Source organism: Danio aesculapii, chromosome 14, assembly GCF_903798145.1.
Source record: "Danio aesculapii chromosome 14, fDanAes4.1, whole genome shotgun sequence".
In the NCBI taxonomy this organism is placed as follows: domain Eukaryota; kingdom Metazoa; phylum Chordata; class Actinopteri; order Cypriniformes; family Danionidae; genus Danio; species Danio aesculapii.
Genome location: NC_079448.1, coordinates 13,591,158 through 13,618,804, shown reverse-complemented (window position 1 = coordinate 13,618,804; position 27,647 = coordinate 13,591,158). Strand labels below are relative to the sequence as shown.

The window sequence follows — 27,647 nt, the reverse complement described above, 5'->3', positions numbered from 1 at the left end:
TGACTATATACCTTCAGTGGTCCATGATGCGAATCTCTTGTTCCACCACATCACAAAGGTGCTCTACTGGATTGAGTTCTGGTGACTGTGGAGGCCATTTGAGCACAGTGAACTCATTGTCATGTTCAAGAAACCAGTCTGAGATGATTCGCGCTTTATGACACGGCACATTATCTTGCTGGAAGTAGCCAGCAGAAGATGGGGACACTGTGGTGGTAAAGGGTTGGACATGGTCAGCACCAATACTCAGGTAGGCTATGGCGATGACACAATACTCAATTGGTACTAATGGTACTGTGTGCCAAGAAAATGTCCCCCACACCATAACACCACCAGCCTGAACCGTTGATACAAGGCAGAATGGATCCATGCTTTCATGTTGTTGACGCCAAATTCTGACCCTACTATCTGAATGCTGCAGCAGAAATCAAGACTCATCAGACCAGGCAACATTTTTCCAATCTTCTATCGTCCAATTTTGGTGAGCCTGTGCGAACTGTAAACTCAGTTTCCTGTTCTTAGCTGAGAGTGGAGTGGCACCCAGCGTGGTCTTCTACTGCTGTAGCCCATCTGCCTCAAGGTTGGACATGTGCGTTCAGAGATACTCTTCTGCATACCTTGGTTGTAATGAGTGGTTATTTGAGTTACTGTTGCCTTTCTATCAGATCGAACCTGTCTGGCCCTTCTGACCTCTGGCATCAACAAGGCATTTGCGTGAAAAATCCCAGTAGATCCTTTAGTATCTGGATGCAGCCTTCATGATGCAAGCTGAGATTGCATCGCTCAGAGATGCAATGTCAGACACAATACATTCAATAGAGCTAGTGACGTCACTGTGAGGGGTAGGCCTATATTATTTCCTTTTAAGGTTCTATAAAATCTTTTTCTACAATGTTAACAGTTCATGCTAATCAGAATTGATCTGTATACACACACTTTAAAATATACCTTAAAGTCAGATTCATGTTTTTCAGAGAATATAAATAAAAACACAAAAAAGTTTATAAAATATTTTATTCTGCTTAAATGGGTTTACAAAAGTGCTGTGAATTATAGAACTAAAAAGAGAGTATTACATTTATATACAAAATGATGTTGCCAGAATTATACATCTTAGTTTTGATACCAATAAATTACCCAAAAAAGAAAAGCAAAAAACAAAAGCAAATTACTTTCAGAGCATAACTGAATTTGGTTGTCTGTTCTTTCAGCCCTAACAGTGACCAAGTCTTGTATATAGTTATGGGCTTATTTTTTTAATTATTTGACTACAGCATGCACTGCACTTATAACAAATGAACAGAGTATTTACATTAGAGAATTAACATAAAAAGTAACCAAAAATGGCCAGCAGTGGGCGCTCTTCAGACCTAAAATAACCTCCATCAGTGGAGCCTTGCGTTTCTTCTCAGAGAAAGATTTTCTGAAGAGTTTCTAAACAAAGTGAATTCATTACAATTATTAATTACAAGTATTGACTACTTTCCCAAAATGTTTACCACAGTTTTCTTAAAGGGATAATTGGGTAAACTATTCCTATAAGTACATTTTACAGCAGTAAGTTTTCACATTTAAAATGCACTAAAACTACCAAATCGCTTCATATACGTCTCAAATCTACTCATATTTCCAGAGTATAAGCAAAGGTTAACACCAAACAAACAAATTACAAACAAAACAATTACTCTAAAATACTAACAAAAGTCAGAATTATTACACGTTTTCTTGTATGAAATGTTTTTACAAAACAAGTATGACACTTCTAGTATTTAGAATTCACTGGAGTATATGTTCACAGTACATTACCCAATTAATCTTTTGTGTTTTTATGCTAATGAAAATGATAGGCTAGTGTACAATAGGTGTTCACCTATAGGTGTTTTTAGATAGCATGTTTATGAACTAGAACATATTTCACTATTGTATTACTGTAGAAAGGTGATAAATGGCTTAGTTTTGTAATATCGGAGATAGCAAACTAACATAATTTAAACCTGAAATCATTTGTGTCTCACAACATCAAAACAATGTTAAACTCTGACATCAATTCGACAAAGTTTTTCTCATGAGGGTAATGTTGAATCAACGTAGACGTCATTCAAATCTAATGTGAAATCGATGCAATTGGTTCACTAACACAATGTTGAATCGAAATAATGTTATAGAATCAACATTTTCAGTACAAATCAACCTAATTGGTTTGACTACCTAACATTGAAACGATGTTGATTTGTGGTTGGTTGGAATGACAGAATCAATATGTGTTCAACATAAAACCAATTTAATTGGTTTCACAACCTAAAGTTGAATCAATGTTGATTTTTAGTCAATTGAAACGACCTTATAGAATCAACGTGTTCAACATAAAATCAATGTAATTATTTTGCCTACCTAACCTTGAATCGATGTTGATTTGCAGTTGATTGGAACGATGTAGAATCAACAAGTGTTCAACATAAAATTGATCTAATTGGTTTGACTACTTCACGTTGAATCGGTTGATTTTCAGTCGATTGAAGCGACCTTATAGAATCAACCCACGTTTAACATAAAATCGATCTAATTGTTTTGCCTACCTAATGTTGAATCAATGTTGATTTTCAGTCGATTGAAGCAACCTTATAGAATCAACCCATGTTCAACGTAAAATCAATCGAATTGGTTTGACAACCTAACCTTGAATCGATGTTGATTTGCAGTCGATTGAAACAACCTTATCGAATCAACAAGTTCAACATAAAATCGATGTAATTATTTTGCCTACCTGATGTTGAATCGTTGTTGATTTGCAGTCGATCGAAACGATGTAGAATCAACACGTTCAACATAAAATCAATCTAATTGGTTTGACTACTCTACATTGAATCGAGGTTGATTTTCAGTCGATTGAAACAACCTTATAGAATCAACCCGTGTTCAACATAAAACCGATTTAATTGTTTGGCCTACCAAATGTTGACTCAATGTTGATTTGCAGTCGATTGGAACAACCTCATAAAATGAACCTGTGTTCAACATAAAATCGATGTAATTATTTTGCTACCTACTGTTGAATTGATATTGATTTGCAGTCAATTGAAACAATGTAGAATAAACAAATGTTCAACATAAAATCGATCTAATTGGTTTTAAACTTGAATCGATGTTGATTTTCAGTCGATTGAAACAACCTTATAAAATTAACCTGTGTTCAACATAAAATCGATCTAACTGGTTTGACTACTTAATGTTCAATCAATGTTTGATTTCAGTCGCTTGACACAACCTTATAGAATCAACCAGTGTTCAACATAAAATCGATCTAATTGGTTTGACTACCTAATGTTGAATCACCTACCCAACTATCTAATGTTGAAGTCTGTTATGCTCACTGTGTGAAGATTTTTGAAAAGACAACTTAATTCCAAACAATATCAGGTTTGTTTTGAGATTGTTTCAAGAGACTATTATTTGAAACTATTATAACCCAAGAGAAATTTGAGGGAATATTTTCACTTCTGCAGCACATCTGTGCCCACTGTGTAATTTGTCATTGTCCTTTTCAATTTGTAAATCTTTACAGATGATATCTTTTGTTCAGTCCATCGCAGCCAAACATACATGAGTAAAAACAGATACTGTTTTATCCACATCATGATATCAGATGCTTTCTTAACAGTGTTTTTTCACCATCATAATTCTGTTGTTTATATTTATAGTTATCAAGGGTAAAACACTCAGCACATATTCATCTGAGCGCCATTATCAGCAGAGTCAAGATGTTTGCTAACAGTATTTTGCTGATCATGTATTTTGATTCTTTTCAACACAAAATGAAGAACAAAATACTTGTTGTGAGTTTATTAGGATGTAAAATATTGAAAAGTGATTTAACAAAACTTGTCGCAAAAGAACGACAAGAAATACATGTTCTTTTCAGTCTTATTTCACGCACTACAAATGTTTTTTGTTGTTGCTGTTGTTTCGTTTTATATAAAAAAGTTTTGTTCGGCCTGTTCCAGACAGACCTGGTTTTAAAAAAGTGCTTGTATATTACAAGCTGTTTTGGCCACTGACATGGAGTCATTCTAGTGCTCCCAAAGATTGCATGAAACCCGTTATGGGATAGTGTTGGCATACTGCATTATGGGAGTCTGCCCTTGTTGGCGTGAGGTAACAGCGCCTCCATTTGCAGGTACATCTAAGCCGAGTGATCGTCCGTAAGCTGCTGAGAGTCTGTAGAGAACATCGGCTGGTGGACATGACTGTGCGTCAGCTTTCTGTGTTAACAGCATCTCAAACAGAGAACTCACTTCTGAAATCAGAGCTCTGCCTCTCAGTGGCTGCGACTCCAGGGTTTTGCCGAAAGTGGAGAAGGAGGTGGAATCATCAGGACTACTCATGGGACACAGGGCATCAGGGGACGGTGGACCGTCTGGGATGAACAGGTTTTCATGGTAGTCGGTTGACAGAGGAAGAGAAAGACGAGCCATCCATGCTGGATCAGGAACGTCTGAGAAAACATCGTCTAGAGGAAAAGAGGGGGGAAAAAAGTTAGATACCTTTGATAAACTATACACTCCTATGTTTGAGCTCAGCGCCTCTGATTATAGTTGGTTAAATATTAGTTAAAAATTGGTAGTAAGGCCTATATTTCACAGATTATTAAACAAATGGTAACACAATGAATAGAAAAATGATAGTAGCCCAGTTTTTTGTTTTGTTTTTATTTTTATTTTTCACACTTAGCTGATGATTGATAATTAAGTGTGTTTGACATGCTGTCCTGGGAGAGAGCCTTGAGCTCAGAATATCCTCGAGCCCGGGGCTCTCTCCCTTTTGAAGGACAAGAGAAGAGTTTGAGCTCAGGTAGGTCTTGAGAACTCACCAGCTTGTAAATGTGTTAGGAATAGCTGTGGGATATAGCTGACTAATGATGCCATTTTGGATTAGTCAATTTACTTATATTGTGTGTCTTTGGACGGTGGGAGGAAACCGGGGAACCCAGGGAAAACCCACACAAGCACGGGGAGAACAAGCAGACTCTGCACAGAAATGCTGACTGGCCTGGTGAGGACTCGAACCAGTGGCGTTCTTGCTGCAAGGCAACAGTACTAACCACTGGGCCACCATTCCACCCTATCAGGAGAAGGGGGAGGAGTATGGGTGAAAGGGGGGATTTTTCAAGACAAAGATAACTGCAGTGAAATACTTATTTATAGTGAATTAGGATTCGTCTGATTGGCGCGATATGTGTCGCTAATGCAGGACCAGCCGTGATCAATCATAAGCACACAATCCTCTTGAAATTAGTTTATAAATAAACCACACTTTGCTAGATACAGTTTCGATTTTTTTAATTTAATTCCCAGCGAGCAACTTGACGTCAAAAGGACATAAAAACACATGCACGCACGCACGCACGCACCCACACACGCACACACGCACACACACACACACACACACACACACACATTAAAAACATCTAAAAAATGCTAATTCATTTGATGTCAAAACCTTGACGTCCATTTGACATCCACACATTGATGCCATTTTGAAGGGCCAAGTCGGAGCACTCACTTTGGTCCCCCGGGCTCTGCGCTGGTTGGGGAAATTCTAAATTGAATCAAAACCATCCATTACAATTGGCTTAAGATTGGCAACCAAAATTCTGGACATTGCAATCGGCAGAACCTGGGTAGTTTAAAATAATAAATAAATAATAAAAGAATAAATAAAATTGATTGCAGGACTGAGTATATACACACACACACACACACACATATATGTATATATATATATATATATATATATATATATATATATATATATATATATATATATATATATATATATATATATATATATATATACTCTATATTTCATTACTTTTGTGGTTGAAAGGTCATAAGTGTGTGGATGTCAAATAGACGTCAAGGTTTTGACATTAAATCGATTTGCATTTTTGACATTTTTTTTAAGTCGTTTTGACATTAAGAAGCTTGTTGATTTGAGAAAGTAACATCAGTATTGTTAATGCTACATAAATAAAGTGAATTCATGTCGGTGTGGTATGAAATCTAATCTTGTGTTCTCTTTGAATGAGTATATTTCACAAACATTTCTTTTTTTTATTCTGTAAAACCTGTCAGAATCTTCACTTGTTTACTTGTTTGAGTTTGTCTAGAGGAAAAACAGGATGACAGGAAATACCAAGTCGAGGTGAGTATTTATCTTTAATTCAGTAAACAGCCATTTCCTTTGCCTGACATTTCACGGGTCTCATGTGCAGTGTTCAGTTTTAACAGATGCAGCACGGCACGTCTTACTATCACACGCTTAGACAACAATTTTAGGCCAAACAAGGTGACGGTGCATCAATGGACAAGGAAATTACCTTTATCAAGAAGGATTCCACAAATACTTTCTTTAAGTGAATAAAGTTCAGTTTGGCTATAGCTTGGCCGTTTTCTGTGTTTGTGTGTGAGCAAAATCTCATTGTGCAACTCTTAAAAAAGCTTCTCTATTGGCATTTATGGTTACATGAAGAAACTTAAACCTCCATGAAATCTTTCTTTCAATTTTTTTTCTTTTGCATTTTTGAAAGGTTTCATAGACATCACATTTTTTTAAAGATCAACATAGTTGGCAGTACACAAAAAAATGGTCATTTCAACCCAATTTGGGGTAAAATAGGGGTAAACCCAACAATTGGTTTAATATTAGGCCATAAAATGAAACACATAATAAAGTTCACAATGTTTTTGCTGATGAAATATAACACAGAAAATGGAAATATTTTTCAGTTGGCTAGATGTTAATTAACAGGACATACAGTTAGGTCCATAAATATTTGGACATCGACACAATTCTAACATTTTTGGCTCTATACACCAACATGATGGGTTTGAAATGAAAAGAACAAGATGTGCTTTAACTGCAGACTGTCAGCTTCAATTTGATGGTATTTACATCCAAATCAGGTGAACGCTGTAGGAATTACAACAGTTTGCATTTGTGACTCCCACTTGTTAAGGGTCCAAAAGTAATTAGACAACTGGCTTTTAAGCTGTTCCATGGCCATGTGTGTGTTATTCCTTCATTGTCCCAGTTACAATGAGCAGTTAAAAGGTCCAGAGTTCATTTCAAGTGTGCTATTTGCATTTGGAATCTGTTACTGTCAACTCTCAAGATGAGATCCAAAGAGTTGTCACTATCAGTGAAGCAAGACATCATTAGGCTGAATAAACCAAACAAACCCATCAGAGAGATAGCAAAAACATCAAGCATGGCCAAAACAACTGTTTGGAACATTCTTAAAAAGGAAGAACGCACCAGTGAGCTCAGCAACACCAACCCGGAAGACCACAAAAACAACTGTGGTAGACATCTAAAAAATTCTTTCCCTGGTGAAGAAAACACCCTTCACAACAGTTGGCCAGATCAAGAACACTCTCCAGGAGGTAGGTGTGTCAGAGTCAACAATCAAGAGAAGACTACACCAGAGTGAATACAGAGGGTTCACCACAAGATGTAAACCATTGTTGAACCTCAAAAACAGGTAGGCCAGATTAGAGTTCTAAAAAAGCCTTCACAGTGCTGGAACATCATTCTATGGACAGATGAGATCAAGATCTACTTGTATCAGAGTGATGAGAAGAGAAGAGTATGGAAACGGAAAGGAACTGCTCATGGTCCTAAGCAGTGAAGCATGGTGATAGTAGTGACATGGCGCGGGCATGTATGGATGTCAATGGAACTGGTTTTCTTGTATTTATTGATGATGTGACTGCTGACAAAAGCAGCAGGATGAATTCTGAAGTGTTTCATTCTGTATTTTCTGCTCAAATTAAGCCAAGTACTTCAGAACTCATTGGAATGCGCTTCACAGAGCAGATGGAGAATGACCCAGAGCATACTGCAAAAGCAACCAAAGAGTTTTTGAAGGGAAAGAAGTGGAATGTTAGTAATGGCCAAGTCAATCACCTGATCTGAATTCGATTGAGCATGCATTTCACTTTCTGAAGACAAAACTGAAGGGAAAATGCCCCAAGAACAAGCAGGAACTGAAGACGGTTGATGTAGAGGCCTGGCAGAACACCATTTGGAATTAAACTCAGCGTCTGGTGATGTCTATGCGATCCGGACTTCAGGCTGTAATTTATTTGCAACCAAGTATTAAAAAGTGAAAGTTTAATTTATGATTATTATTCTGTCCAACTATTTTTGGACCCTTAACAAGTGCGAGGCACAGATACAAACTGTTGTAATTCCTACAGCGTTCACCTGATTTGCATGTAAATACCCAAATGTCAAATTAAACCTGACAGTCTGCAGTTAAAGCACATCTTGTTAGTTTCATTTCATTGTATAGAGCCAAAAATGTTACAATTGTGTCTATGCCCAAATATTTATTGACTAAACTGTACTAATTCTATTTTCAAATACTATTTGGTACAGATAGTATGCAAATTGGGATGCAGCATTAGATTCTTGTAAACTAGAGTGACCCCTCATAAATCTTGGTGACCCCTAGTGTGGGTCCTGACCCTCAGGTTGGGAGCCACAGCTGTAGTCCACCATCGTTGTTTGTATGTGCATAATGCCACCATTTTCACAAAACATCATTTGTGTAGTGTCAAAGCCACAATGTGAAGCTCACATATGAGAGTTCTTAAATATATTAAGGTGAGACAGACGACCACCTTAAATCTGACAGTTTTACTGCCTGTCTTGAGCAAATTTTAGGGTCTTGATTAAAGATTGAGGAGAAACAAAGGGCTCTGCATGTACAGGAACCATGTGTGTGTGTGTGTGTGTGTGTGTGAGGAAAGATGTGAAATCCAGTGAGCTCTGATCAAACAAACCCACACGGGCCACATCTAAGAGCTCAGTCACAACCTCCAAACCTCATTTTTATTACTTCCTTTCTTCACAGCCCTTTCAAATCCCGAAGATCTCTAAATTCAGCCCTTCACTGGATTATTCACTAAAAATTATATGGGCCATCATACATTTTTTTGCTCCTCCATTCTTACTTTTATACCACAGATCTCCTTCTTCTTTCAGTGGCTCATGATTAATTATGGAGGGTAATGATGCCATTGTTCATTTCTTTAAAACAGCTGAACCCATTAAACCACAGACATGGTTAAAATCCCCAAAAGAATCCAACCACATACAAACAACCACCAGTAGACTCAAGCATGCTAATGCAACATGTGTGACATGCACCTATATTTGGCCTGTTTTTCTGCTAGTACATGTACCACATTTTCTTAAATACGCAAACAATAAAGCAACATCAATGTTTCTATGTGGTTGCCAGAATTTTCCTTACAGTTACTAAAGCCTGATTTTCCAATGCAATTTTGATAAAGAAAATATAGATGTATACATGGCATCTAAATTGTTTTGATTTTGTCCACAAGAATACCAATGCACACCAATCACAACAGACTGGGTCAGTCTGTTCACTGTTCAATCACAGCAGTTTAGCATCACGCTAAGGAGGGGTTTGGAAAATTTAATCACTAAACAAATCATATGGAAGTCATTGGGATAATTTCGTTTAAAACAAACGCTTATTATAAGTAAAAAAGGAAATATTTTTGACCTTGCATGCATATCAGCTTGTTGTTGAGGACTCCCAAAACCAAACTTATAATCCAAAATTGGGGCACTTTTAGGAATTTGATTAGCACATGGCTATGGGGGGAGGGGGTTATGGGTTCAGAAGACCCACCCCTTACTGACAAAGGTCCAGAATTTGTCCCATTCCTGAGGTCATTTGTCCTATTTTGACTGCTATGCCATCATATATTGTAAAAATAACCTATCGAAAAAGGTTTTAAGACCAAGCAGAAGAGTCTAACATCTAGCTATGAGGTGCCGTGTAGGACTTTTCTCATCAGCACATACCTAAAACACGTGGATATACATCTACAAACTACTTGCATATACATCTATACTATTGGATGTTCAAAACAATATATATAAAACTTGTGTATATACATATAAACTTGCATACACCAACATACACACGCACATACATATAAACTTGATTCTTGCAATAATATATAAAAACGCTACATCCAAATACATCTATACACACAGCTGTGCAAGAAAACATCTGACATAAGCAAAGTCATATTTCGCTACTGTATTGTTTTTAAACAGTTTGACAAGTAACTTTTAATCCTAAAACCTTATTCTTGAACGAAAACATGACCAATAAAAAAGTGTGAAGCAGCCCATATTAAAATCAATTTGAATTCCTCTGGCTGGAACAATTGGCTGGAAAAAGCTCTAAATTATTATTATCATTATTATTATTATTATTATTATTATTATTATGTTTTAAATTTTTTTTTTTTTCTTGTTTTATTATTTATTCATGATTTTTTTTCCGGCTTAGTTCATTTATAAATCCAGGGTCGCCACAGCGAAATGAACTGCCAACTTATCCAGCACGCTTTACGCAGCGGATGCCCTTCAAGCTGCAATCCATCTCTTGGAAACATCCATACACACTCACTCACACTCATACACTACAGACAATTTAGCCTACCCAATTCACCTGTACCGCATGTCTTTGGACTGTGGAGGAAACCAGAGCACCCGGAGGAAACCCACGCGAATGCAGGGAGAACATGCAAACTCCACACAGAAGCACCAACTGACCCAGCCAAGGCTGAACCAGCGACCTTGCTGTGAGGCGACAGCACTACCTACTGCACCACTGCGTCTCCCTTGTTTTATTATTATAGTTTGTTATTTGCCTAATAAATTACAATAGGCTACAGTTTTTAATTTTTATTTTTTTACTTTTTTCTAATGATATATGATGTAATAAATTAGTATTTAAAAATAAACATTTGTCATTCTTCACATTTCTTTATTCTAAATATTTTTAAAAATATTTATGACCATCCGACAAGCTAATTCGTCTAAAAATAGTGCTTAAAATGTCACCTAAATTCAGTATTTAAATCACATAATTAAATAGAAAATGAGGTGAATAACTACAAAATGGTCCACTTTTATAGAAAAAAGAACCACCCCTTTTACCAGGATGGCTACGGGCCTGTAGCATTGTGCCTGACTTTTTTTTTTGTTAACGCTAAATGTTGTTGTACATGCATCTGATGGTTCATTTCACATTTTGAAGTCCAATTGATTTTATTTTTAATGTCCTGATGTGGAAAAATGGAATTTAGCAGGATGTCCTGTCTTTTTCACATGACTGTATAAATAGAAAAAGTAATAAAACCTCATAGATATTGTTATCATCTGTTGTTTGAAAGAAATTTTATCACCTGCCAGACAAACTATCATCTTAACATTGTGAAGAAATCTGATAGCACATCTCCTTTAATGTATCATGTCAGTAGCACAAACGTTATTTAAAACAATGAAACCTAATAGCCATAATCATAAACACACACTGATGTTTTCCTCAGCAAACACTATTATTAATCTAAAGTCTAAATCTAAACCAGGCATGTCCAAGCTCGGTCCTGGAGGGCCGGTGTCCTGCAAAGTTTAGTTCCAACCCCAATCAGACACACCTGGGCTAGCTAATCAAGCACTTACTAGGCTTTCTAGAAACATTCATGCAGGTGTGTTGAGGCAAGTTGGAGCTAAAATCTGCAGGACACTGGCCCTCCAGGACCGAGTTTGGACACCCCTGATCTAAACTAACTAAAGTAAAGAATGTATTGTTGCTTATTATAAATTAAAATCCCTCGGAGGATATCAATGAACACTCTCTTAATTCTAGACATTGTCTTATTCAGTTTAAAATAATTCATATGTTACATTATTCAAAGAAATATACATAGAATCCTCCAAAATATTTCACCTCTTTGCGACAAATGTAATTCATCCAACACAATCTCACGGCAATTCGTAACTTTTTGATTTAGTGGCTAATTCGTACGAATTTGTATGATCTAATTCGTACAATTTAGTACGATTTGCTCATCAGACAATGACAATTGGGTTTAGGGGTGGGGTTAGGTGCCACGCCTCCTTTTTAAAATCGTACAATTTCGTACGACTGAACTCGTATGAATTCGTACGAATTAGCCACTAAGCTGTCAAAACGTAAAAAACGTACATTTTCTCGTGAGATCAGGTTGAATTCATCAGATGCGCATCTATTTTATTTTTGGTTCTAAGACACAGACTTATTGGAATAGAATTTTTGAAGTGCTTTCTGAGATGTTGAAGTTGCAATTACGACCGCATCCAATGCTTTTAATTTTGGGATTCTCTGAACGAATGCATTGGTTGTCAAATACACAACATAAATTACATACAACATACAACATACTGTCTAACTACTGGCAAGAAGTTACTGCTACTGTTTTGGAAAAGAAAGGAATCTGCTACATGTGAACTGTGGCTTGGAGAAATGCCTCCATGTTACATTTGGAGCGAATAAGATACTATTTGAAAAGAAAACTCGAACAATTTGACAAAATTTGGCATCCTTTTATCTGTTACCTTGAAAAAATCTAGTGGAATCATTACTGTAATGTTTTAATATGCTTTGTCATCATACTCTGTTGTTCAAACAGGTCACAAGTTAGCTTGTTATGTGGGTTTTTATTTATTATTATGATTTTCATATTGTTTTTCCTTTTCTTTTTCTTTGCCTGTTATATGTGGACAAAATATGTGAATCTGTGTCTTCAATAAAACTCATTTGACGAAAAAAATGTTTTAAATCCCTCATATTTTGAATATATTGTCACCTATTGGCCATGAAAAACCATGTGAGAGGAATTCAGTAGAGAAAGGGTAGCCTGAAGGTAGATAGCGAGAGTCATGGCCTTCAAAGAAAGAGTGTAGAAAGAGAACAACATTTTATCCTCACACACACACAACAACACATTTCACACACTCTCACCTTCTCTGTCTTAAGAGTATCTATAACACACAGACATCCCTGCATTGTGTTAAAGGGTTAAGAATAAGGGTTACAGCATGACGTGCACAGCCCAAGGATATGTGAATATTCGTGTGAGCAGGTGTGTGTGTGTGTGTCAAAAATCACCCTTAAAGTCAATCTGCCAAAGGGTTCAGAGGGTGTGTGATGACTCTATAAAGAGAGGGTAATCTGTACCTGCATGCTTTAGAAAGAAAACCCCTGGTAATAAACACAAAACTGCCTGTCTGTCTTCTTTAGCATGACTAACACCGCAAGCAGATGAAGTTATCAGGCGATGCTTACTCATCCCAACCACAAAACCACACACTAGTGAGTTAGCTTGTTGACTACTTTTAACCTTTAGGGAATCTCTTAAGTGGAACACGCTACATGAGCATCAGATCAACACACTACAGGAAACTATTTCTTAGTGTATTCACACAAAACAAACTCCAAACTACCAACACGCCCACATATTTATCATTAGATAATTCTAATACATATGAACTCATTTAGTTCAAATATTAAAGCCTTAGAGACAAAATAGTAGTTAGCAATGTTAGCAAAGAATTGATGATGTTTGGTTAAAGTGCACTAATATTGCGATTTTAATAGGTTTCAAAGATTTTTTTAATTTTAATTTAATTTTTCTTCGGCTTATTCCCTTATATATCAGGGGTCGCCACAGCAGAATGAACCACCAACTATTCCAGCATATGTTTTACACAGCAGATGCCCTTCCAGCTGCAACTCAGTACTGGGAAACACCCATACACTCATTCACACACACACACACACACACGCACACACACGCACACACACACTATGACCAATTAAGTTTATTCAATTCACCTATAGCGCATGCGTTTGGACTGTGGGGGAAACCGGAGCACCCGAAGGAAACCCATGCATGCAAACACAGGGAGAACATGCAAACTCAGCCAGGCTCAGCCAGAACTCGAACCAGCGACCTTTTTACTGTGAGGCGACAGTGCTAACCACTGAGCTACCGTGCCCTCCGATTTTTGTTTTTCTAAAATGTATTCTGTTTGCATTAAAGGGATAGCTCACACAAACATTTTTATTCTGTTCACTTCCATCCGGGTCATGGCATCAACGTAACCCCGCCGGTCCTACACCACCCAACCCTCACTGAGCTACGATCGAACCGGCGACCTTCCACATGGAAGTCGGTTGCTCTAACAAGGAGGCTAAAGACCATGGCCACTAGCATCTGTTGCTGGAGCACTTCTAGAGGTCAGAGGAGTGATGTTTACCTGCAAACACTTCACTAGCTGGCCTATGCTACACTAACCACCCCAAAGCTTACACCCATCCGGGTCATGGCACCAATGTAACCCCCGCCGGTCCTACACCACCCAACTTTCTCCGAGCTGGAATCGAACCGGCAACCTTCCGCATGGAAGTCAGTTGCTCTAACAAAATGCAGGTAAAAGGTAGCCTAGTCGTGACTTAAAGGGCCACTAAGTTACAACTTACAAATTACTAAATATTTTTGTACTGAACTTAGTCTTAACGTAACGCTATGTTCTAACTAAATATTTATGGCAGCCTCCCCCCATGTATAATGGCAAAAAAGACATGACAGGGAGATTAGTTTACACCGAGGAGCTCGCAATCATAATGTACAATGATCTCCCTCTACTCACAGCCTTCATTTCCTCTCAAATCTTGCATTTTTATTTCGGTTTATGAAAGAAGAGTTTAAGTTTCTGTCAAGGAGTGTTTTGTGTTTATTGTCTCCATCAATTAAAATGAGAATTTCTTCATGATTGAGTTTTTTTTCTTCCTGCTCTTTACTCTTTCATAGGATATGAAAAAATTCAAGTTTACTGTTTTGATAACTTCACATGCATTCCCGGCTCGCGATGCAGATGTGTGCATTGTATGTTATTAGTGACTGACTGTAATTTAATGTGCTATAAAAATGTAATTTAGAATGCCATTTTCATAGGATAGTTTTATATAGATGCATTAGTTGCAGAATTTTAAAGCAGTTTAATGATTTAAATGCTTTCTATTGGATATTACTTTGTTCAATGCGACTACGCATAACTAACTAATGATCTACTAACTACAGTTTGCCCTAAGAACATGTGGTGCAACCAAAGTGAGAACAAATTTAGTCACAAACTAGCTAGTAGTTACTAAGCCCCTAGAGTAGACTTTATGTTCCAGTTTAAGAAAGAACTTACGAACAGCTGGTGCAACCCTACCCAGACCCAGCCTTGGTCTTTAGCCTTCTTGGTAGAGCAACTGACTGCCATGTGGAAAGTTGTCAGTTCAATCTCAGCTCGGAGTGGATTGGGTGCTGTGAGACCGGAGGAGTTACATTGGTGCTGTGACCCGGATGGGAGTGAGGGGGTGAGTGTAGCGGGGGCCAGCTAATAAACGGCTGGGCAGGTAAACCTCACTCCGCTGACCTCTAAAAGGTGCTCTGGAAACAGACGCTAGAGGGAATGATCTTTAGCCTCCTTGTTAGAGCAACTGACAAGTTACCAGCTAACCCTACATTTAGAAGAACAAAACTCGTAAAAGTTTGACTCAAGTAAAGGGTGAATGAATTATGACAATTAATTTTTTAGGGTGAACTATCCTTTTGAGACAGCCAAAATGGAAAAAAAACAACTAAAATGGCGAAGCAAAAAATGTCCAAATGTATGCATAAAGTAAAAAAGCCATTCAGCAATTTTGGTGATACTTCAATGTTCCAATAAACATTGATATAGATATAATTCTCTCAAATCTGTTATGAATTACTTTTGATCACTTGAATTTGGTGAATTCATAGCAATGCATTTTGGGGTTTTATTAGATGAAAAGGATTTGTCCATAACTGTAAGCAGATTTATTAAACATGAAAGCAAGTCCTGCTAGTGATTTACTGGCAATGCATGAATAAATCAACACATGAACAGTAGCTCATTTTCCTAATAATGATAAGGTGCAAACTGGGTTAAAACTTTCTTTTCTGTCTGAAAAGTAAATTCTGGAAAAAAACAATAAGGTCAGTTGCAAAAACCCACATTCTCCACACAGTTCACTTTAGTAAATCATGACAGTACTTTTTAAAAAACAAAACAGGGTTTGTGCTGTTGCAAGTTGTAAGTGTAAATCTGGCCCTTTGTTGTTATCTACCAATTGGAACCCCTATCAAGCCTTGTTTTTGGGACAAGAATGGATCTCAGTGAGATATAATGCAAGATCATTGATGTATTTTGATTCAGTGGAAATCAAGGGGAGATTTATACTGAGCTAAATCTGCTCAGACATCAAAAAGATAAAGCAGAGAAAACAAACTAGACCTTTTATTTTGGGAGAACAAAAAAGGTCCCTGTTAATTTACAGTGGGCTGAATCTCAGAACAATAGATGGAAGGAACTGCACACAAACACTCTAGATACATAGACAAAGGAAACACAGCAGCAGAAATCTACCTACACATATATCAGTATATCCAGATAAACAGACTTTACGCACATTTCCACAATGCTGTTTCTTTTATTGTTGTTTAGTGACTGGAAGTATGCATCTTTTTGTTGTTTGTTGTCTTACTTGGTCATAGGCTATATGTGGGGGGAAAAGATCCATCTGGAAATCATTGATCAAATAATAAATCCTGTGTTGTAGTCAATCAAGAACCCATTTCACTTCACCTCACTTCACTTTATCTGTTAGTTGTGGCCTAATTTAATTTAAATTCCACAAATTCTGCTCTGATAAAACACTGTTATGGTTCAACAATAGGTTGTTTAATTTAATTCAATCTAATTCACCCAACTCCGTGCTTGCATCCTATTTGTTAAAAGAACACTGCACCTTTTTTTAGCATTATCATTTAGCATTTTTAGCATTAGCAATATCGTTTTACCATCGTTTTACTATCATTTTACTATTCTTTTACCATCGTTTTACTATAATTTTTACCATAGTTTTACTATCGTTTTAACATCGTTTTTGTTTTACTATGGTTTTACTATCAATTTATAGTTTATTATAGTAAACCACATTAGTAGTAATAAAACCATAGTAAAAACATAGTAAAACCATGGTCAAACAATAGTTAAACTACGGTAAAACGATATTAAAACCATGGTAAAAACATAGTAAAAGTTTTACTATCGTTTTACCATTGTTTTACTATCATTTTACCATTGTTTTACCATTGTTTTATTATCATTTTACTATCGTTTTAACCATTGTTTTAATATGGTTTTACAGTTTAACTATAGTAAAAGCATACTAAAACCATAGTTAAATTATACAGTTCAAGATAGTAAACTATAGTAAATTGATAGTAAAACAATGGTAAAGCGATGGTAAAACAATAGTAAAACAATGGTAAAACGATGGTAAAACGATGGTAAAACGATAGTAAAACGATAGTAAAACAATGGTAAAACAATGGTAAAACGATGGTAAAACAATATTAAAACAATGGTAAAACAATGGTAAAACAATGGTAAAACGATAGTAAAAAAGATAGTAAAATTTTAATAGTATCATTTTACCATTGTTTTACCATTGTTTTACTATCGTTTTACCATCGTTTTACTATTGTTTTACCATTGTTTTACCATCGTTTTACTATCGTTTTTCCATCGTTATTTTTTTTAATTATCTCTAAAGCTTGTGAAAACAAAAATATATAGCATACATTAATGCTTTTCATTTTTATTAGGTCATTTATTAAGAAATGTATCTGTACTGTAGGCCTATATGACATGGGCTAGTTGTTAGCTAAGCAGTTTTGATGTTTTAGAATAGAATATATACATGGCACACCTGTTCTGGCGGGAGCACTTTTAACTTAGCTTTGCATAAATAACTGAATTGGATTAAACTATCTCGCTCAAAAGATTTTCTCACAATGTGTACTAAGACCAACAGAGAATGAAAAGGCAATATTTTCTAGGTCATTATGTCGAACACAGCAACTTTTCATTTTTCTGTCCATCTTAGTACGTGATGTAACTACAAAACCTTTAAATTCTAAAATTAGTATTTGAGAATAGAATTAGTATGTCCCAATTCGTAGTATGTTGAAAAGAGTATGCCAAAGGTTCCCGGATGGTTTACTATTTCAGGTAAAAAAAGTGTAGATCCGTCCATACTCTAATCGCTGATATTGCCCACAATACATTGCGTGTTGGACGTGAATTTGATTAGAACTACAAATGCAGGTGAAAAGTGTAAATAAACTACAAACATGGTGGATGCACAAGATCAACCGTCAAGTAGAGAGGCTTCATTCAGTAAAGATGTTTGTATAAATGTTAATTAATATCAACAGGAAAATATTTAAATTCCGTTTTCCTCATTAGATTTCATCTGCAACAACAATATGAACTTCTATTAAGATGTGTTTGGACGTTAACGTCTGAATGCACAATTATCCAAAGACCTGAGGAGATTTCTCTGCATGAAAGACTCATGAATGGCAGATTATTCTGCTGCTGCTTCTCCAATAAGGCACGAATTTAAATATTAAAAAGCAGTGTGGATGATGTGTGGATGATTAACAAGGCTCGTAACTAAGCAACATAATGATCTGTTAATGAGGAAGTAGTGTGTCCTAAAGCTTGCATACTCTTATGTTACACACACAAAAGTGTATATTTTTCCTTCACAAGAAAAGTACATACCTTAAGGGTGTATTATAAATATGCGAATTGGGACGCAGCACATATGACTTGTAAAATATGGCTATTTCTTAAAGAAGTGGAGTTTTAATAAATACTTTTGCCTGTGTGCTATGAATTCATTTTACTCAGTTCACACCAAACTAAAAGTGTTTTGAAGATGAGGGTGAGGGTTCGAAGATGAGGGTTTTAAATTCAATATCTTTTTGGTTAACAGTCCACTCAGAACAAAAGCATGTCATTTACCCGAAGTCAGTAGATTATTGAGTCCTTCTTCATACAAGTGGTCCACAGGTGAGTCTCTGCCTGTTTCCCAGTCCATATCGCCCATTTCGCTCTCACCATGACCACTGTCTTTAGTGCTCAGCCAATCAGCATCCTGGGCCCCTGACCTACAATATAAAAAATGAGAGAAACAAATTAATTAAAATAATTTAAAATGTCACTCGATGTGAAAAAGCTCTGAAATGCAGGTAAGATATGGGAGAAGTTTGTAACATAATTGTTTGTAATATATTTCAAAAACAGAACCATTGTTTTACCATATATTTTTCCAGCATCGTAAATACCCTTTAAACGGGTGGTCAAGAGTGTATTTGTAAGGCTTGGGGGTATTTATAGAATGTGTGCTCATGCTTCATTTGTAAAAAATCATGTTATTTTCTCAAATATTTTACTTTGATTATATACAGGTACTCAGCTAACATGAAAATTACAGTCATATTTTCTAGTTCCTCCAAAAGCTGCCCTCAAAAGGCTCTGATTGGGCAGCTAACATAATGTGCTGTGATTTGAAGATCGGCTCTACGTTACCAGGTAGCATCACGTCCAATCACTAGCACACACTATGCCTCTGCTGTGTAAACACTGTCAGTTATTGTAGCCATATCAGTGTAAGCTTGAATTGGACATTAAATGAAGAGGACTCAGCTGAACCTCATACCTGCTCTCTAAATTAAAATCTGACAAATGCCTTTCACATATGTTCGAGTTATAAGCTTGTGTAAGTAATATGAAACGTTTACATATCTTTTGTGAGTTCGTTATTTGAGATGTAGAATGCAGGAAAAGCGGCCTTATAGAGAGACAAATTTTAATACATTTTAACAAATAAAAATACTTACAGGTTGTGGCTCACAATCAACAGCTTTGTCTATTATGATAGGAGTTGTTCCTTCTTTGTAGAGTTTTTAGGTGAATCCAGCACTGAACTGGGAGAGAATCTGGGAGCTATCCTTTGTCAAATGCTAGCTATATATATATATTTGTAATTCTCTGGAACATAATTAAAATTAAATTGTAAGCACTTCGCTCTTTTTGTCATGTCTTTTGGAAGCCCAAATACAGAAACAGAACAAGCTCTTTGGAAATAGCAGCATTTGGATAAAGCATTTTAGCTTTCTTAACTAGACCATTACAGTGCCTCTGACAACACCCCTTCACTGGGCGTGGTGAATGCGTGTAACCTGAAGCGTTTGTGATCTCACTAACCCGGATGTATTTTTTTGCAGTTCTCAAACTTTGTTCGCTGTTGGCTTTGCTAAGCTAACTCTGTAAAAGCCAATGTCTCCATTTGGCTTGAACTTTGAGCATCTTAGATTCAGAGATGTTGTTTATGTTCACACAGCTATATTACACATTAACTAAAGTTTAAAATATGATCACCCCTTGACACAACATTATTTTTACTATAGTACTGATATACCAATGTACTAGCACTATTGCTGTACTATGGTTCTGGCACAAAATATTTTTGAATATAAGGGGAAATATGTTTGATGTTGTCTGCCGGTTTAAACAAGCCCTGTCTTGTATAGATGAGTCACAGACTCTCCATTTTCTTCTTGGTTATAAATGAACATAAGTTAAATTAATATAGACAGTAGTGGGTTCTGTTTGATAACAATCTGTGTGTACAGTGAGTAATATAGAGAGCGGCTGATCACAGGCGCCACATATTCACTGACTTACAGATACTTCCTTTTTTACCAGAAATCTACCTGATAAAATCTCAGTTATTATGGGACCATGTACTAACATGGTTATTGTGACAATGTGGTTATTGTAGCATTGTACAGTGTTCAGTCAGTATACAAGACATCATTCATTGTCTATTTGGTCAGGAGTCAAAATAATGAAAAAATGTTTTACCTGCCAGTTCTGTGGGAATATTTGTTGCCACGAAAATTTGGTCGAGGCTGAAGTTGCCCCTGATGCAACAGAGACAGGAGCTGAGACACCTGCTGTAAAATAAAAACAACACAAAATTAATCATTAATTTTACAGACACACTTATAACTCACTTAGTCCCTTTATTAATTTGGGGTAGCCACAATGGAATGAACCGCCAACTTATCCAGCATATGTTTTACGCAACGGATGCCCTTCCAGCTGCAGCCCATCACTGGAAAACACCCGTACACTCCCATTCACACACATAAAATACAGACAATTTAGCTTACCCAGTTCCCCTATACTGCATGTCTTTGGACTGTGGGGAAAACCGGAGCACCATGAGGAAACCCACTCCAACATGGGGAGAAAATGCAAACTCCACATAGAAATGCCAACTGACCCAGCCGAGGCTCGAACCAGCGACCTTCTTGCTGTGAGGCAACAGCGCTACCCACTGCGCCACCATGCCGCCCACTCACTTAATTTTATATAATAAAAATCAATGTCATAATTAATGAAACATTCAGTTAACTAAATACTGACACAACTTATGGTTTAATGGTGCTCTACAAGATGTGTGAACCACCATGTTTATAATGTACAAAAGTGTATGACATCTGATAACATTTGACTCTTCTAATGTTAGAGGAACACTCCACTTTTTTGGACATGGGCTCTTTTTATAAGTCATCTAGAGTTAAACAGTTGAGTTTTACCATTTTTAAGCCCATTCAGCCTATCTCCCGATCTGACGGGAGCACTGTTAGCTTAGCTTAGCATAAAACAATGAATCAGATTAGACCATTGGCATATCACTCAAAAATTTCACAAAGCAATTACATCATCTACTAAGATCGAGAGAAAATGAAAAGATGCTGGTTTCTCGGTTAGTGGTTCCCAAAGTCAGGGTCGGGGGTCACTTGGTGATTTTCAAATATCAAATAAATTTGATTAAACTGTTAGAATCACCATATTTTTTCCATAACTTACAGAAGATGAAAATAGTAATTATATTTAAACAAAAACAACATGCAAATAAAAAGCCATCAGCCTTTTGATTTTTTTTTCCTTTGGATTGTGACCACTGGGGTTTTTATGTTATATAAATAATATAAATTGTAAAATTTAATATTAATAGAATTAGTTGCAGAAGATTAAATTTACGGCACCGTGGTTAAGTTTTTTTTTTTTAATATGCTGTGCTTTTTATTAGACTACAAAGAGCAGCAACAAAACAACCCTAAAAAGTATTTAGAACGATAAAACAGTGGTGCTTCTTCATGGTGATCATGAGTAAAAGAACCGTTAGCAGTGGATTGTGCCATAATAAAAGCTCTACTGCTTTCATGCTGGATTACAGTTGTCTTGAAGTAGTCTTGTTTATCTTTTTTTTTGGGGGGGTTATCATTGACATCTTTATGGCACTCACTTACATTAAAAATAAATGCTTTTTAAAGAATTTTTAAAAAATCATACATGACTAAACATATATTGGATGATCTCCAAGTGGCGGTCTCCAAAATTAAACCAAGAATAGACTTTTTTGTTTTGTCAATGTGCTTGTGTCTATATAGGCCTATTGGTGTGTGTGCACCATTGTGTGCAATGTTTGTATGTTTATAACCACCTCTGAAGATAGTGGGGGTCGTGAGTCAATGGAATTGTTATTTTGGGGGTCACAAGCTGAAAGTTTGGGAACCCCTGTTCTAGGTCAATATAACTAGGAACTAAGCTATCATTTTAGTATAATAATCAAGATGCTTTGATGCTGAAATATGGCTGCAGCAGGCGCAATATTATGCAGTGCTTGAAAATAGTTAATAGCTAGTTAACTAAGTAACAGTGTTGCGTAACATCATTGTGCATACTGCAGCCATTGTATGGTCGCAAAGTTCAATGTTAAATTCTTAGATTGTTATGCCAGAAAAGAGCATAATTCCTAGACATATTGATCTAAAAAATAGGAACTATTAATTTTCTGTTGATTTTAGTTCACAATGTAATTACAGAGTCAAGCTTTAAACAGGAAAATTACCAAAAATGTTTTCTGCATTTTTTTGAGTGAGAAGTTAATTGTCTACTCCAATTCAATATCAGCTGAATGGATTAAAATATGGTAAAGCTCAACTGTTTTTCTTTAAGGGTGTTGTAGAATGACTGTTAATTTAAAAGTGGAGTGTTACTTTAAACATGTTTTATCTGTTACAGAATAATCTACAGAGTTTAGGTGCATTCTGGGATGAGAAAATTTAGAAGAGGTTTGGAGAGACAGGAAGCTGTTTCTACACAGGGTCTATTCTTTTAGAGGCTATTTCCTTCCAGGATGCACATAAGAAACCCAGCCTTGGCTGCAAGGACAGGCACCGGTGACATTTTGGCCCCTTTCCTCTTCAGCCGCCATAAGTCTAATTTGCCAACTGGGCCAAGTGAGTAAGGGAGGGTGGACTGGAGAGGAGGAAAACATTAGGGGTGGGGAGGGCAGGATTCATGCTCTTCCTGCCTCGCCACAGTATTCACGTGAGGGCTCAAATCCATGCCAGGACCTTTTGTTCTGCTAATTGCTTTGGTAAAGGTAAGCATATGGGTGGACCAAGACCCAGAGGATATGCAGTTTGACTAGCACAGCATTTTCAATTTTTTCTAATACAAGCTGATGAAAAGATGTTATTATCACATTTCTTTTTTCCCCCTTTTCTTTAATGAAAATCAGTATCAGTACAATCAATTTGTTACCAGCCCATACATGTTTGAAAACTATAAGTTTACTGTTTAGAAATATCTATACTTGGTTTAATAGCCACCCTTCTCTAAGGACAACAATGGAATGAATTTTTCCCCTCATATTTAGTTTGCCTGTGTAATTTGATAATATTGAGGATTGGCAAAGTTTTCTCCTGAGGCTCATGGAAGGTTTAGTTTACTGTGTGACACTAAATACACTTCAGTGCCTTCATCATCTGTCAGCTGTCCCCTTAGGGGACATACATATATGGGCCAGTCCTGCAGTAAAACTACAGAGTGGTGAAACTATCATACACTTGAGCTTATATGAACTGATGTGCCTTGAAATTGGAGCCAAAAACCTTTAAAGTATCTCTGTTGATATCTTGTTTTTATTTGGGAAACTATAAATTGAAAAGTTGTAGGTAAAAATGTCAAATTTTCTTACTTGCACTTCAGGTGAGGCTGAGGATAGTTCAATAGAACCGTTTTCTGCAAAGGCTGCCATAGAGAGTCTAACAAGGTTCCTCAGGATCTGCCTTTGGTCTGATTCTTCCATCCTTTCTCTTTTTTCTGTGGTCTTTGGTCTCCGTAATGTTGCCTGACTACTTGAAACTGAAGTCATAGTTTGTGAGGTGTCCATGCTAGTGGGCTTGGATTCTTCAATTTTATTTCGTCTGAGCGTACTAGCCTGTGAGTTTGCAAATGATGATGAGGAAGAATTTCTGTTTTTTTGCAGGGTCCGGTATGGGGTTCCTGGGGTATACGGAAGTGTTCCATTCCACTCTATGCTCCCAGGCTTTTTGAGTATCTTGCTCTGAGTGAGTGGCAGGTTCCCATCCATTTCTTTATGAGCTTGATTTTGAGTCATGCGAGCAAGTGTTGGTGTAAGTGTAAACTGACTATGTGAATGTGGTTTTTCCACTAAGGGTGATGTAGATGATAATGCCTCAGCTTCATCTTCTTGAGACGTTTCTCTACGACCCCGAAGGACTGGTACCAGCTGGATGTCAGTCTTTCGAATGTGCTTCTGAGGCCGTCGTGGGTGGCGGGTGTACGTGGACTCAGCTTGCCTACAGTTGTAAGCACGGTTGTCCCGTTTGTCTGGGTGACAGAATGTCTTAGCTAAAGCGATGGTTAAAAATAATACCAGACAAGTTGATCCAAGGCAGATGGCCAAAAGCATTGTAAAGCTGTACTGGGCCTGGTTATCATGAGACAAGTTCTTCAGGTGGTCACGAAAATTAATGAAAGTCACTTCCAAAGTGGTTCTTGTGCTTAGTATAGGAGTTCCCATATCAGATACTTCAATTCCCAGTTTAAATGTTCTCCCAACAAGTTCTGTGGCATTAGTTATATTAACATAAAACTCCCCAGATGTTTTGTCCAGAAAAAAAATATTAGAAGGGTTGCCGTCTGTTATTCCAAAATTGAGTCTTCCATTGAGACCAGAATCTGGATCACTGGCCCGAACTGTGGTGGCCAGAAATCCTTCAGGTTTGTTGAGGGAAGAGTAATTTCTATGTTTGTGGAAATTATCCTCCATAGCTTTATCTCCAAGTTCAGTCACAATCTCCCCTTTGTCCACATTCACTGGGACATTTAGCAATGCAACCCCCTTCTTGGGTAGAGGCTCATAAATTATGGGGTAATTGTCATTAACATCCTGTATTTCAACCAGCACTGCTGCACTGCTGGTCATTGGTGGGTACCCTTGATCCACAGCCTCCACAATAAATGAGTAGACGCGGGATTCCTCATAGTCTAATGATTGCTGGACAGTCACTTCCCCACTGCTGGGGTGAACCGAGAAAAAAGCTGTTGGTGTCCCCAGTTCATTTGACTCTCTAATGGAGAAGGATACCTGTCCACTGAGATCCAGGTCAACATCATGTGCCTCCACAGTCAATAAATGGAAGCCAGGTGTGTTATTCTCTTTCAGGACACTCCGGTAGTGGCTCTTGGTAAAGATTGGTGGGTTATCATTTTCATCCAAAACATGGACAGTCAAGTGCTTAATGCAGGACAGAGATGGATCACCACTGTCTTGAGCGAGAAGAGTAAGGTTATATTCCATTTGCTTCTCACGATCCAGAGTGCCATTGGTTACAATCATGTAATTGTCTCCATGGATTTGTTTGAGTCTGAAAGGGCCAGATCCAGTCAAAATGTGTACTTGTACCTGCCCATTTGCCCCATAATCTGCATCAGATACCATCACAAGAGCAAGGAAAGTTTCATTTGGTGCTCCCTCTGTGACTGTCGCAACAGGGGAGTCTGGGGGAGTCCATGTTATGTGTATCCGGGGAGCATTATCATTTACATCTCGCAATTTAATTTGCAACTTGTGGTGGGATGGGATACCATTGGGCCCCAGATCTCGAGCTTGGATGTCTACCTCATATACATTCTTCTCTTCAAAATCTAAAGGGCCTTGTAAAGTCAAAGCACCTGTTTTGGGATGGATGCTGAATAGTCTTTGTACTTCCAGTGGAGAGTGCTTACTAAGGGAGTACTCAACTTCCCCATTAGCACCTTGATCAGGGTCCGTAGCACGAAGATTTATGACAATTGTCCCACGAACTGTGTTCTCTGCTAGCTCAATAACTGAGGGGGCTTCCTCAAATATAGGGCTGTTGTCATTGGAGTCGAGAATTGTGACAGTAATTTTTGTGCTGCCTGATTTTGGTGGGTTTCCTTTGTCCCAGGCTGTTAACACCAGTTCTAAAGAGGACTGCAACTCCCTGTCCAGTTCTTTGGTGACAACTAATTCAGCCTGCTTAGCCCCTCCAAAAGAACGGACGTCCAAAGCAAAGTGCTGGTTAGAAGACAAGGTGTAGGTCTGAAGGCCATTCGGCCCTGCATCTGGATCTGCAGCGCGGTCAAGAGGAATTCGCATTCTCAATGAAGCGGTCTCAGAGATCTCCACCTCCTGCAGTAGACTAGGGAAAACTGGGCTGTGGTCATTTAGGTCCATCACCTCCACACGAACTGAGAGTAGATGCATTGCACCACCTTTTCTGTAGAGAACATTGAAGGCCAGTTCACAAAGTTCTGTTCCCCAGCATAGCTCTTCTCTGTCCAGCCGACCAAGTGTGGACACTGTACCATCCCTTGAAGCAACTATCACCGGAAGGGCATGCCCATGCTGGACGACCTGGAAGTTTTCTAGTGACCCCGTTTCCCCGCGCTCACGTAGATCATCCAGGAGGCGGCCCACCCTTGTCCCAGGGGGCTGTTCTTCCCAGACATGATATTGAATAGTGAGGTGAGCAGAGTCCATATTGTGGGCATGACAAGCTGGACACTCAAAAAGAGCTGCCAGAAGAAGCAAGGCCTGGAGCATGACTGTGTGTGAGGTTTCCAGTTTACTTTTATGCAGAGTCAGATGTGCTAAAGCACCTAGATAGACATTCTAAAGTATGACATCTGCTGTTCACATAAAATACTCAAAACCTATACACCACTACCTACTCTATGGTTAAAACAGAAATATAAAAAAATGCTCAAAAACTAATTATGAGAACAGTACTACTACATCCATATGCTCTATTAATTACCATTTACAGTAAATATAAAAGTCACAAAAATTAGAAACGTCATTGTGAAAGTTTAAAGAAATAAATTGACAGTAACATGACTCTCAATGAAGCCGCAAATTACTGATATCAGCAGAGGTTCTACAATATAACTCACTAAATAAACAAACTATTATCAAACTAAATAATATATAAATTTTATAGTTTTATAAATATATACTATTTGCAGTTATTACAGATTTATAATTTCAGCCATCCAGCGTTCTCTACAGCCAAATCAATGTTATTCCACAGCATTACTCACTCACACACAGCTGCTGCTTCTTGATCCGGCACTCCAGTCTGCATAAACTAACTGAAACATAGTGGGCTGGGATGGCACATTCAACAGGGAATGACTCGCAAGCCAATCACAGATATTGAGGGAGGAGTATAGAACTGCTTAACTCCACCCGCATGCTGCATTTCTGAAGAAATCAGACGGTCTGCTTTTTAACGAAACATGATCCCACTTCTTTCATTCACTGCCTCTAGCTTTTCACACACTCTTTTCCAAACCGTCTAAATAAACACAGTAAGAGTCGTGGTCTTTGGCATCCGTCATCAGTGTTGAAGCAAACCTAAGGTGAGACC

General features: G+C 37.5%; 1 protein-coding gene across 1 annotated transcript; it reads right to left on the bottom strand.

Annotated features, from left to right (window-relative positions):
- Positions 1-1,000: 1,000 nt before the first annotated feature.
- pcdh12 (protocadherin 12) lies at positions 1,001-27,307 on the bottom strand. The gene is made up of 4 exons (XM_056472249.1): positions 23,924-27,307; positions 20,731-20,822; positions 18,826-18,971; positions 1,001-4,507 (listed from the first exon to the last, which is right to left on the bottom strand). The coding sequence occupies exons 1-4, from the start codon at positions 26,819-26,821 to the stop codon at positions 4,098-4,100; spliced, it is 3,546 nt and encodes a 1,181-aa protein (XP_056328224.1). The 5' UTR covers positions 26,822-27,307; the 3' UTR covers positions 1,001-4,097.
- Between the last annotated feature and the right edge of the window lie 340 nt (positions 27,308-27,647).